General features: G+C 50.9%; 3 protein-coding genes and 1 pseudogene across 4 annotated transcripts; 3 read left to right on the forward strand and 1 right to left on the reverse strand.

The window, feature by feature from the left end:
* Nucleotides 1–213: 213 nt before the first annotated feature.
* Nucleotides 214–4,273, forward strand: HNWD-pc9 (annotated as a pseudogene; the record flags this gene model as incomplete). The annotated part of the gene is made up of 2 exons: nt 214–2,465; nt 2,522–4,273. Coding segments are annotated over exons 1-2 (4,004 nt in total), but the record flags the coding sequence as incomplete, so codon positions are not given.
* Nucleotides 4,274–6,176: 1,903 nt separating this feature from the next.
* On the forward strand, nt 6,177–6,884 carry QC762_608878 (uncharacterized protein; the record flags this gene model as incomplete). Its single annotated transcript, XM_062892565.1, has 2 exons — nt 6,177–6,405; nt 6,790–6,884. The coding sequence occupies 2 exons, from the start codon at nt 6,177–6,179 to the stop codon at nt 6,882–6,884; spliced, it is 324 nt and encodes a 107-aa protein (XP_062741156.1).
* Nucleotides 6,885–6,956: 72 nt separating this feature from the next.
* QC762_608880 (uncharacterized protein) lies at nt 6,957–7,895 on the forward strand (the record flags this gene model as incomplete). The annotated part of the gene is made up of 1 exon (XM_062892566.1): nt 6,957–7,895. One exon carries the CDS (start codon nt 6,957–6,959, stop codon nt 7,893–7,895), a length of 939 nt encoding a protein of 312 aa, XP_062741157.1.
* A 2,616-nt stretch (nt 7,896–10,511) lies between these two features.
* On the reverse strand, nt 10,512–12,796 carry QC762_608890 (uncharacterized protein; the record flags this gene model as incomplete). The annotated part of the gene is made up of 3 exons (XM_062892567.1): nt 12,166–12,796; nt 11,558–12,111; nt 10,512–11,504 (listed from the first exon to the last, which is right to left on the reverse strand). Exons 1-3 carry the CDS (start codon nt 12,242–12,244, stop codon nt 10,512–10,514), a joined length of 1,626 nt encoding a protein of 541 aa, XP_062741158.1. The 5' UTR covers nt 12,245–12,796.
* Between the last annotated feature and the right edge of the window lie 205 nt (nt 12,797–13,001).

A 13,001-nucleotide genomic window follows, 5' to 3' on the forward strand; every position in this document is an offset into this window, starting at 1 on the left:
ACAATCGAACCCACTGAGATTTGCGCTACGTAGCTCAACAATTACTCGCGGTAGGTGATTCTGATCTATGTCTGAGAGCTTATCCTTGTTTCAGCTACTGATTTGTTGAGCCTATTAGTTTCGTCCATCCCCCCGGCCCACCTGCTCGCCTTTTCCCGCTGTCGGACAGTCATACGAGTAGCTACGAGAGCTAAGCTCGGCGGTTTTTCGACAATGCGCCTCCTGGAACGCAATGATACCGGCGATTTTAGTTTAACGGATGACATTCCCGACGACCAGGTCCCACCGTATGCAATACTTTCGCACACCTGGGACGACGAAGAGGTCATCTTTAAGGATATAAAGGACGGTACATGCAAGAACAAAAGAGGCTACTCCAAGATCCGGTTTTGTGGAGATCAAGCCGGACGCGATGGGCTGAAATTCTTCTGGGTCGACACATGCTGTATCGACAAATCCGACAGCACCGAAGTTCAGCGCGCCCTTAACTCCATGTTTCAGTGGTACCGCAATGCAGCCAAATGCTATGTCTATCTCACAGACGTCTCAACCTGCCAGAAGGACACCGACGGCAACCCTGGCTGGTGGGAATTAACCTTTCGAAAATCCAGGTGGTTCACTCGTGGGTGGACCCTTCAAGAGCTCATTGCTCCAGCAATTGTGGAATTCTTCTCCAAAGAGGGCGAGCGTCTAGGAGACAAGAAGTCTTTGGAACAGCAAATCCACGATGTGACCGAGATTCCCCTAGAGGCTCTCCCAGGCAACACATTGTCCGACTTCAGCATCGAAGAGCGTCTGTCGTGGGTCGGAAAGCGCAACACCACACAAAAAGAAGACAAGGCGTACTCGCTATTCGGCATCTTTGATGTAACAATGCCGCTTCTGTATGGCGAAGGAGAAGATAGAGCATTTGGGCGGCTGCGAGAGGAAATTAGTAAGCATGATCGCTGTCTGTCCAGTCTACATTCTACCGACCCGCGCCTTGATAAGAAGCGCATCGAGGAGGCAAAAGGTGGGTTGCTTGCTGGCGCTTACCGCTGGGTTTTCGCCAACCCCGACTTCTGTCTATGGCGTGAACGGTCGGAGAGCCGCTTACTCTGGATCAATGGAGATCCCGGCAAAGGCAAGACCATGTTACTCTGCGGCATCATCAACGAGCTACAGGGAGCCATTGTTGCAGACGGGCATTGTCGTAATCTGGCCTACTTCTTCTGCCAAGCTACCGACTCCGCATCAATAACGCCATTGCCGTATTGCGTGGCCTGATCTACCTTCTTGCCCACCAGCAGCCACGTCTCATCTCCCACGTGCGTAAATACACCGACGCTGGTAAATCCCTCTCCGACGCAAATGCCTGGTTCGCCCTCTCGGACATTTTAGTGGGGATGCTAGGAGATCCGAACGTGAAGCCAACCTGTTTAGTCGTCGATGCCCTAGACGAATGTGTTATCGACCTACCGAAGCTTTTAGACTTTATCGTCTGTATCTCATCCGATCGGATAAAATGGCTCTTAACAAGCCGGAACGAGACGATCATTGAGAAGAAATTGAAATCTAACAATGCGCGAACAAGGCTTAGTCTTGAGCTGAAGGAAAATGCGATGGAGGTGTCTCATGCTGTCGATGTGTACATCGACGATAAACTATCTGGGTTAGAAGCACTTCAGGACGACGCCCTGCTAAAGGATCAAGTACGGGATATTCTACACAACAAGGCAAACGGCACGTTCCTCTGGGTCGCCCTCGTCGTACAGGAACTCAGCATGGATGGGGTTGAGAGCTGGCATGTTCTGCAGATTGTCGAAGAAGTGCCACCGGGGCTGGATGGGATGTACAAGCGCATGCTGGATGAGATCAGGCGGAATAAACGGGACTCGGAATTCTGTTGGCGCATTCTCTCGGTGGTGACGGTAGCATACCGCCCACTTCACTTGGACGAAATAGGCGGCTTGTCTGGATTACCGGAACAGATTGTCAGGTCGACGGAAAATATTCAGAAGATCGTGGCCAAGTGCGGATCCTTTCTCACGGTTCGAGATAACCAGATCTACCTCGTTCATCAATCAGCCAAGGACTACCTAAGTGATCAAGCCTCCCCATTACTTTTCCCCAGTGGTGTGGCTGTGACCCACCATGACATATCGGATCGGTCACTAAAGCTTCTCTCAGGCAAGTTGCAACGCGATGTATACGGTTTATGCATACCAGGATTTTCTATCGACCACGTCCGAGTGCCGGACCCGGACCCTCTTGCGACAGTGCGGTACTCGTGCGTTTACTGGGTTCATCATCTCTGTAACTGGCAGTCGAGCGACGATAGTAAGCACCCAGATATTTTCCAAGATGGTGGTATCGTCGATGGCTTTCTGAGGCAGCACTACCTCCACTGGCTTGAAGCACTTTCACTTTGTAAGAGCATGCCGCAGGGGATACTTTCAATGGCAAAGCTCGAAAGCATTCTTCAGGTAGGCTCTACCCAGTGATAGTATCCTCTTATTAAGCGGTTCTAACAGGAATTTAGCACAGTTCGATTACGTCTCAATTACCAAGCCTTGTCGCTGACATGCGCCGATTCGTTTTATACTGGAAATGGGTTATTGAGAATTATCCTCTTCAGGTATACGCTTCAGCACTTGTATTCAGCCCCGCCCAAAGTATAACAAGAGGCCTATTTACGCAGGAAGAACGGAAGTGGATTACTTCGAGGCCAATGGTAGAGAATAATTGGAATGCGTGCCGGCAGACGCTCGAGGGCCATCGCGGTTGGGTCCTGTCGGTAGCGTTCTCGCCCGATTCGAAGTGGATTGCGTCAGGATCAAACGACCGTACCATCAAGATCTGGGAGGCGGCCACGGGGTCATGTACGCAGACGCTCGAGGGCCATGGCAATGAGGTCCTGTCGGTAGCGTTCTCGCCCGATTCGAAGTGGGTTGTGTCAGGATCAAACGACAGTACTATCAAGATCTGGGAGGCGGCCACGGGGTCATGTACGCAGACGCTCGAGGGCCATGGCAATGGGGTCCGGTCGGTAGCGTTCTCGCCCGATTCGAAGTGGGTTGCGTCAGGATCAGCCGACAGTACCATCAAAATCTGGGAGGCGGCCACGGGGTCATGTACGCAGACGCTCGAGGGCCATGGCGATAGGGTCTGGTCGGTAGCGTTCTCGCCCGATTCGAAGTGGGTTGTGTCAGGATCAGACGACAGTACCATCAAAATCTGGGAGGCGGCCACGGGGTCATGTACGCAGACGCTCGAGAGCCATGGCGATAGGGTCTGGTCGGTAGCGTTCTCGCCCGATTCGAAGTGGGTTGTGTCAGGATCAAACGACAGTACCATCAAGATCTGGGAGGCGGCCACGGGGTCATGTACGCAGACGCTCGAGGGCCATGGCAATGTGGTCCGGTCGGTAGCGTTCTCGCCCGATTCGAAGTGGGTTGTGTCAGGATCATTCGACAGTACCATCAAAATCTGGGAGGCGGCCACGGGGTCATGTACGCAGACGCTCGAGGGCCATGGCAATGGGGTCTGGTCGGTAGCGTTCTCGCCCGATTCGAAGTGGGTTGTGTCAGGATCAGACGACAGTACCATCAAAATCTGGGAGGCGGCCACGGGGTCATGTACGCAGACGCTCGAGAGCCATGGCGATAGGGTCTGGTCGGTAGCGTTCTCGCCCGATTCGAAGTGGGTTGTGTCAGGATCATTCGACAGTACCATCAAAATCTGGGAGGCGGCCACGGGGTCATGTACGCAGACGCTCGAGGGCCATGGCGATTGGGTCCGGTCGGTAGCGTTCTCGCCCGATTCGAAGTGGGTTGCGTCAGGATCATTCGACAGTACCATCAAGATCTGGGAGGCGGCCACGGGGTCATGTACGCAGACGCTCGAGGGCCATGGCGATGAGGTCCTGTCGGTAGCGTTCTCGCCCGATTCGAAGTGGGTTGTGTCAGGATCAGACGACAGTACCATCAAGATCTGGGAGGCGGCCACGGGGTCATGTACGCAGACGCTCGAGGGCCATGGCGGTTCTGTGAAATCGGTAGCGTCTTCCCTTGATTCGAAGCTGATTGCATCCGGATCTAACGATACCAACCCCCCACATTACCCACGCTATGGAATAGACATGAGCAAGAGATGGATTATGAAGGGTTCAGAAAATTGGCTATGGCTGCCTCTGGAATATCAGTCACAATGTTTCGCTGCAGCGGCATCAACAATTGCTATTGGCTGTTCTTCGGGGCGCGTCCTAACTATGAAGTTCACGACAGACAGCTGAGCTGATCTCTCATTCTTTATCTCTCTCTTTTTTTTCTATCATAGTGTGACACAGGAGGGGCCTGGCGGTCTCCATTAATTTATAGCCCGTCACAATACTCTAGATCCTTCTGGATCCCGCCTCTTTTATCACTTCGAGTACCCTGTTTCGTCATGAAGACAGGTGGCTCTAGAACACTTGGTAGAGGCGTCATTTTGCCCACTCGAACAACTCGAGATCGGGCTAGTTAGCTTGACGTAGTTCCAAGCGCCACAACTTTATTTGATCTGGTTTCCTTTAACAGCCGCGAGGCATTTAATTGTCCGCCTCAATTCCAACCATTAATTATGCAGGTAGATAGCAGTTAGGCCGTAATGCGGCTAATTGCTTATTTGCCGTGTAACATAAAGTCTTACTTACAGCCTGGTGTTAATTTCATTGGCATGATCCTTCAGTACACGCTGCTCATATTTCTTCTTTATCATACGAGACAGCTCCCAAGATGATTTGACTGCAGTAACTAAGCCTGTGAGAGCGGCAGCTGATGCCAAGGGAACTAGGGAGGTATGACGCCATAAGTGCTAATTTGTTAATAGGAAGTAATAAAGAAGCTTAGGTGGGTATGTAAATATGAAATGGAACTGTAGTTAAGACAAGCAGTATGTTGGTTTATATGACGATTCAACTTTGCCTTTACCTTGACTTGCAAATTCGTTATTCGAACTTAAGCTGGTTAATTTGGACATTTCGAAATCAAACACATTTTTTCCAAGCTGAAATTGACAGGGGGGTAGGGTGGAAGAGGCAGTGCTGCTCCTAACTACACACCCCACCCAAGTCTAAAAGCGGCAATATATTTCCCTTGACCGGGAAGAACACCAGTTCCGCAGCCGAATATCCTCTGAGCAAAATGGTATACTTCAAAGTGACAAAATGAATACTTAAAGCGATTCTGGCATTATATCAGTTCAAGTGTTACAACCTGCACCGGGAGTGGATACAGACTGCAAGGCAGTACGCCAGAGGTGAATATGACAGGATGATCGAAGGTTGTGACAAGCGTCTCAGACATGGGTTCACTGTCAACAACAGGTTGTTCTAACAAAGAGCTACTGAAAGTAGATTGTAGACAAATGAACTTGAATTGCTTGCATGAGGAATCAGATTCCTCGACACGGGGAGCGCCCGGCGCTCCCCCCTATTTATGTCAAGCTATCTACATATATTTCTGAAGTATCTTTGTACCTTGCTCAGTGTGCCTTCAAAGCCAGAGAACCTCAATTATATCTATGCATGGTGACAGCATTGGTGGCAAGGGTACCATGTCCAGCTGAACTGGTTACGTCAGTTTCAGCTTCCATGAGCTCCTATTCAGCTTGATTGACCAGAACCCTTTTCTGTCTGACAGGTACCACCCAGTGGTTCCTGTTACAGGGGTATTACGCTTGGGGCGTAACATCAAGTTTACATTTTTTTTGGATTTCTCGCGTTCAAGTCTTTACTTACAAATATTTCTTGCCCTCATCCAGTTCGCTGCTGGTCGGCCTTTCCTTTCACAACAATGGAGCTCCCGATATTTGACAACCTCCAACTTTCCCTACCTGCCGTGTCCAAAAGGCGCAAGAACCTCACCACTGTGATTCCATGGGATGGTGTGAGCAACGAGCCCAGGTCTCCGTACACACCAAAGCTGTCAATTCGAAGCAAGAGTTCGTCATAACCATCTTCAGAAAACTGGGTCATTACCGAAAGTGAGATTTTCAATCAATTCAACATCCACAAACGCTTCCACCTGCCGGACATTGCTCCAGGTCTCGAAGAAAAGAATATCCCGATGTTCGATGATTTCAGTCAGTACGGCGGAACAAGCCAAGAGATTCGAGAGCTACTTGTCTCAAAACAAGTTTCCAGGCTGGCCTCCATCATGTTGTATCCTAAGCCGCTAGAATTCAAAGGATCCGACAAATTAGCGGTGGATTCCATCTCCTCTTACGAGACTTTCGTCAAACTCTCAACAGCCTTACTCCAATCACTCGATATTGTTGAGTACGACGGAGAATGTCTCACGGCAGAGCAGGGCCATCTGGAGAGGCTTGCTAGCACCGTGGTTGTTAGGAGAGTTCGTGTTTCATTGGACTTTACTTGCAACCAAGATGAAGACAGTTCTGATCGCAAAATGACAGAAGTAAGTTCAGAGCACCGCCTGGACCTCTTCGCTCTGGTATATTATTGCACAGAGGCCATGGCCCGTGTCATATGTGCCAACGCACATAGCCAGTCGACAGCAATCGAGATGCTTGCTCACCTCGCCAAGATTTCAGCCAAGACCAAGGTTGTCTCTGCTAACACCCGAGAATTTGCTCAGATTTCAATTCAGGAGGGGCTGAGCGAGGCGGAATGGGACCGCGTCGAACAGCGCCTGAAGCGACAAGGAAACAATTCGAATTCTTGGGACCACCAAGCGAAGCGAAACATGGCCATGTATGGCACGCACCTCCGCGGATTGAGTTTGTTCCTCGATGCCGACGCTTTCGAAGACCAGCCCACAGCACCAAGAACCAAGAGGGCCCTTTTACGAGAAGAATATTTTGGACGATGTTCACAGTTCCGACGGGGAATACTGGATCTTTGAAATCTTCTCCACAAATGAACGGGATATCACAAACTACGAACAACTTCATTGACGACATATGAAATTAGCAGCATGGTCTACGAGACAGGTTTGGAACACTTCCAGACGCTTATCTGCCAGGACCAGGACCAAAACTATGAAGGAAACTCAGATCCCACCATGATCAGCTGTGCTGGTCGCGCATTTCATCAACTTAACCTCACCCTTGGCCATATCAAGTCCAAAAGGATGGCTGGCCGAATAGGCTCTGCCTTTGCCCGGGGGCAACGCTTTTCACCGCCGGACCCTCGCGAAGCCTCCGTAGGGACGCATGTATCGTGGAGTATTCTTAACAAGAACGCCGAACAACAAGAGTCCCCCGAAGGATATCAGCGTCCCGAAAGACTCGAGCTCGGGTCAATGAGTAACGTCATTGCCGTGATCATCCCATGGGTCTTGACTCTTCCGTCAGTGTCAGACAGCTTGAACAGACTCCTGCGCGGTATAGCAGAGCGTGATTTATTTCTCAAGGGCAGCGCCAACCAGACAATCGAGCTACAGCCCCATCCGAAATACTTTGCATTTTACTGTCTCAACACCGAAGAGTACCGGACATTACAGTACTCGCGTGGGCCTGAAGAGTCTCGGTCGCTTTCTAATTCACCCATCACCAGAAACGGCTTGGTGAGCGGCAAAGCCGTGGGCAATATTGGTCGTGCAAGCAGCTTTGCGTTCGACTTGGCTACTTCCCGACCCCCGAAGCCATTTCGAACGCCATTCTTATTTGGCAAGTCAGAAAAGAGTCACCTAGAGGTTGTCAAGAAAAACCAGTCAGCGCTCGATTCAGCCAACAACGAGATGAAAACGTGGGTCTTGGAGGAGAAGGGTGTCATGGTTCAATGCAGGTTGTACGTATCAGCTGTTGTTGCCCTTAGTGCCTCCTTGGTTATTGGTGGAATCTCAATCGACATCACAGTTGGCGACAGGATTCCTGGAGTAGACCCCTTCAGGTCCCATAAGCATAGAGGTTGAGTCTGCCAGGGGCCGTGGTCTTGTGTGCCTGGATTTACGCGGTGTTGTACGCTATGGCAGGGTGAACTCGTGGAGATCCGAGGTCTCAGCTATGAAGGCCGATGTCTTGTGCTGTGAAAGCTTAGAGAAATAGAAGGTACATCATGGACAGTCGCATATAACTTTGAACCATGAGCGCCTGGTATGGTTTCGAACAATCGGGTTGTATGGGGGTGAAACCAGTGCAGTGTATATCTAGGCAGGCTTAGGTATTCACACTATACAAACAAGAATAATTACTATAAAGAGTACCAAGGGCTACCATGTATCATATATTTTGGACAGGCCGTGATTTCGTGTATCGGGAATATGAAGTGTCGTCTGAGGGTTTTTATCAGGAGCTTGATTGAGCGAGTGGATGGTGCACTTGAGATCTATCTTGATCCACGTACGATACTGTTTTTGTCGCAGCGCACAGAAATTAAATAAGGAGGTGAGTGGGTGCTCACTATTGATAACGTCACCGACCTCCATGATGGTAAATGAGGGCAACCAAGCTGCGGAGTCGACATGTGACAAAGGCGGCAAAAGCTTAAAAGCCATCAACTCAACCATCGACTAACACAAGAAGTTTAAACCCTAGTGAAACGCCACAATCTACCTTATCGGCAATAGCCGTTGGCGTTTTGATTTCCTTTTCTTTGAGTTCCCCACGCGCACACTTTTCCAAGCAAAAAAGGAACTCTCGGAATTCGACATTCAACCCTCCTGCTTGACAATCGATCTCTCATTGCGTGTCGTCGAATCTGACACACAAACACCTCACAGTGATGGCGCCCAATTTGCTCTCCTGTGTCAACATCACCGCGCTACTATGGGGAATCCTTGACGAACTCGACATTGACGATCGGTATCACAGCTTGAGCTGCTCCTGTAGAGCCTTACACGAGTGCTTGCTCTCCTACATGGAAGTTCGAGTCAGAAGATGATTCAAGGATGCACCTGCAGCTCTCGTTGCCGCCATCAAACTTGCCCAGCTTGCCGAATTAGAACGTAAAGCACCTCTTGAAGAAGATCCACAGGGACGCGTATTCTGGGATGGGCTTTTCTCAGAAGATGACGAGAATCGCCGTGAGTTCGATGATTACATTCCTGCACATTTAACATACCCAGAGGTCTCTGAACACATTTATTCGAGCGATAGACAATACCGGGAGTTCCAAAAATATCTCGAGCTCTTTCCCTCTCGGAAGCACAAGTTTGATGTCATCGCCGATTTGCTTCAGCCCTCCCCTGTCATGGGCTTAGATGACGTACTCAGCCGGCTCGAGCCCACGACCAAAGAGGATCAACTTCGCAGACTTCGTTGCGGAGAGAATGACTCCCCCAATCACCACTGAACAAATATACACAACACACCATCAATGCGAAGTACCAGCCTGGGTTCGATTGCCTGAAATACAGGATCTTCAAGAACAATCCGACTGAGGGAAACTTGTTCGCCGCAGAAAGCCAAAGGATCAAGTTCTGGTCATGAATGGGTTATACCAGCGGTGGTACTGGGCATTCTTGAGGGCGAACGAAGCTACCGGCCCCGTCAGACGACCACTTTCGCGCACCGAAAGGTCTCGATTCCCTTCTGGTTGCTATGCTCATTCATGAACCTATACCTCAGTTCCGACTGGCCTTGCGCCTGTTTGTTTGGGGAATGCATCACTGGAGAGTTGAAGAAATGGCGACTATCTCCCATATGGTGAATGAACCAAGCTCGTGGGATGGTCTTGGAACGCTCGTCACATTGCCCCTCGACCCTGAAATCGGCCAGCAGGAAACGCCACGAACATACTACGATCCCATCGTAAGTTCATTTCGGACAGGATTTTGATGCATTATACCTACTGACATGAATATGCAGGTACTGGCCAGCCTTCGCAAGTATAAATGTGAACGGAGCCGCCAGTCTTAAGTGTTTAAGCCGGTGTTCAGAGACTCCCGACATGTAGCGACCATCCTGCAGGAGGTTGTTGGCGTTAAGTTACCAGCAGCCACCATCCGCCCCTCCTCTGAAATCGACTTACAGTCTAGATCAGCAATGAATCAGGACGCAGGCTTGGCTATGCTACGCCAACAGTTTCTTCACGATACCGGAGATGTATCGCAAAAAAAGCGCTACCCCGTGTCAATTTTCCACGACGCAATAGTCACTTCTGATAACGCGGACCATTACTGTAACATAATAGTCCGTTCTGATGCCGCGGACTATTTCCGTACTAGACATTACCGTACTTATGGATGGAGCTTGCTTGATCGTGACACAGTCGAGGCTTTATGGCTGGACCAAGAAAGCAACTACAAGGACATGGTCAACGAGGCTTATTTTGACGGCCTCGCCCCAACAGAGTCACATGACCCCAGTGTGACCTTGATCGTGATCGGATGGCAAACTACACGTTGTAAGCAATGAAGGCGTTCAGGCTGAGCATAAAATTTGGGTAGATAGGTACCTGGTTACTTAACCAAAGTCTCCTCTTTCCTCAGATAGTGCACTACAGATTTCATCAACAGTCATATCCTGATCTCCAACATATCACCCCCATTCATCTATTCTATCTCCTCAACCCCCCCCCCCCCCCTTTTTCAAAACCCCACAAAATCACCCAACTCCAAATTCGGCACAATCACCGGCCTCGGCCCCTTCTTCCTCACCAAAGTCCTCTGCTCAAACGCATACGCCAAAGCCAGCAACTTCTCCTCCTCAAACATGCCGCCCAAAAAGCTGATCCCAAAAGGAATATTAGGCCCCTGCTGCACCAACCCCCTCGCGTTCCTCGTAACGTTCCATGTGGCAGGGTAATACCCCAACGGCAACGTCACAATCGGTGCCCCCTGAATCGCCGCCTTGGCAGCAGCCTGACTGGTGGGTAACACCACCGCGTCAAGATCATTTCGCTCAATCGCTCCCAAAAGACCGCCCTCGCCACCCCAGTAGAGGTTGCGCTGGTATTCCTCCCAGAAGCGAATGTCAGAGTTGTTGTACCCGAGCTCGAGCGCGCCGTCCCAACGGGCGGTGTCCCTGTCGGGGAAGAACTCCAGGCTGGAGTTTTGGGTGAAGTTGCGGATGTCTTCTAGGGTGTGGAGGTTGTAAGGGTTGTGCGATAGAGAATCAAGATACACCGCGAGGTCAGAGACAAAGTCTGCGCCGAGGACGATGGAGGTTGTGTTAGGGGAGGGGACAGTGAAGTTTGCGCTGACGACGGTGGCACCGGCGGATTTCATTGTGTCGATGGCGGACCAGAAGGCGGTCATCTCTACCGTGCTGGCGTTGGGGTTGAGGGTGTTGTAGGGGATGCCGATTCTTGCCCCTGAGAGGGAGCTGACGTTGAGGGCGGAGACGTAATCCGGGATCTTGGAGTCCTCCCAGGGGATGGTGGATGTGTAGTTATCTCTGGGGTCGTGGCCGGCGATGGCTTGGAGGATGATGGCGGCGTCTTTGACGGTGCGGGCCATGGGGCCGATGGTGTCTTGGTGGGAGGAAATGGGGATGACGAGGTAGCGGGAGGTGAGGCCGACGGTGGGCTTGATGCCGACTAGAGATCCTTTCTGGGATGGGGAGATGATTGATCCGGAGGTCTGGATGGGTGTCAGTTTCATGATCATGTTGTGAGATTGCTGTTGTTACGGACCTCTGTACCAAGGGCCGCAAGACAAAGACCAATGGATGCAGCAACGCCACTGCCGCTGGAACTACCGCCGGGGTCTTCATTGGGATAGTAAGCCCCGGTTGCCTGACCACCATACGCTGACCAACCACTGGACGAGTTACTACTCCTGTAGTTGGCCCATTGACTGAGGTTGGCCTTGCCGAGGATAATGGCGCCAGCCTCACGCAGCTTCACCGCCATGGTACTGTCATGAGGAACCTTCGCGCCCACCAGTGCAAAGGAGCCAGCAGTGTTGTTCATCTTGTCCGCTGTGGCAATGTTGTCCTTGATCAGAATGGGAATGCCATGAAGTGGACCGAGAGTGGTCCCGTTGGCACGCATAGCATCCAGCTCAGCGGCAATGTCGAGGGCATCTGGGTTCACCTCATTGACAGCTCGTAACAGAGGGTTGACTTGTTCAATGCGTGCCAAGTAGGCCTTGACCAGGTCGACACTGGTGAAGAGACCTCTTGAGAGTCCTTCCTCCAGGTCATCGATGGTGACCTCGGTGAGGCTGGGGAAAGGGACGCCCTTGACTGTGGCATTGGTCAGCTAGATATTCTTTTAACTTGAGGTCAGTTAAACAATACCTGTCGAGCAGTTCCCGATACCTGCAAACCCCAGCCAGGCCGCAGAGGCAGCAATGAGAAGTCTTGCAAGTCTCGTCATGATGCCAGTTCCTCCTCTAGGATGTTGAGAATGAGGGTGAGAATGTCTTTCTTCTGCCCGATTCAGATGTCGTGGTCCATCTTATATAGCAGTGCCCTCATCAGTATCACGGCATTTCCTCAGCGGGACGTTACCTCATCCACACCACCGTGCTCGGATCCGGGTTCCCGGGATGCAGTCTTGCTGGTTGAATGTCGAATCTTGGACCATATCGCGGGGGTGGCTGGCAAAGATGCCGGGTACTGCCAGATAAGAGCCAGCTAATTGACGGTTGGGAAAGCTTGGCTGACGCCGACACTGCGTGTGTGATTGGCGGATATGAAGACAGGATCGAATAGTTTTGCTGGACCTTCAGTTAGTCACGGTTATACTGTTGATTAGAGATAGCATCGTGGGGTTCTCAAGACCCATGCAGCTGTTATCGGCGGGGTTTACGGCAATAGTGCCGGCGAAGAGACCGGCATTGATTATCTTGGATATTCATCAGAAACTTCATGCTTGCAAACGTCACCGGAAGAAGACGTCAACGAGGTTCGGACCTTTCGCTCCGGCCATTAGAACGTTCGTTTATTTTGGCGTGAACCACCCCTATGGTACCCCTTTCCTACAGAGAGTGGAGTATGCCAAGGTTTGTTGATTTTGAGAAGAAAACCGTTACTGTGGCAACTGATCAGGGGCAAGATGCTTTCTTCAACACTATAAGACAGCACTAGGTGCCTTACAGACAACCCGGAATGGAGCAAGTAAACATTGCAAT

Source organism: Podospora pseudocomata, chromosome 6 (assembly GCF_035222375.1).
Source record: "Podospora pseudocomata strain CBS 415.72m chromosome 6, whole genome shotgun sequence".
Classification (NCBI taxonomy): Eukaryota; Fungi; Ascomycota; class Sordariomycetes; order Sordariales; family Podosporaceae; genus Podospora; species Podospora pseudocomata.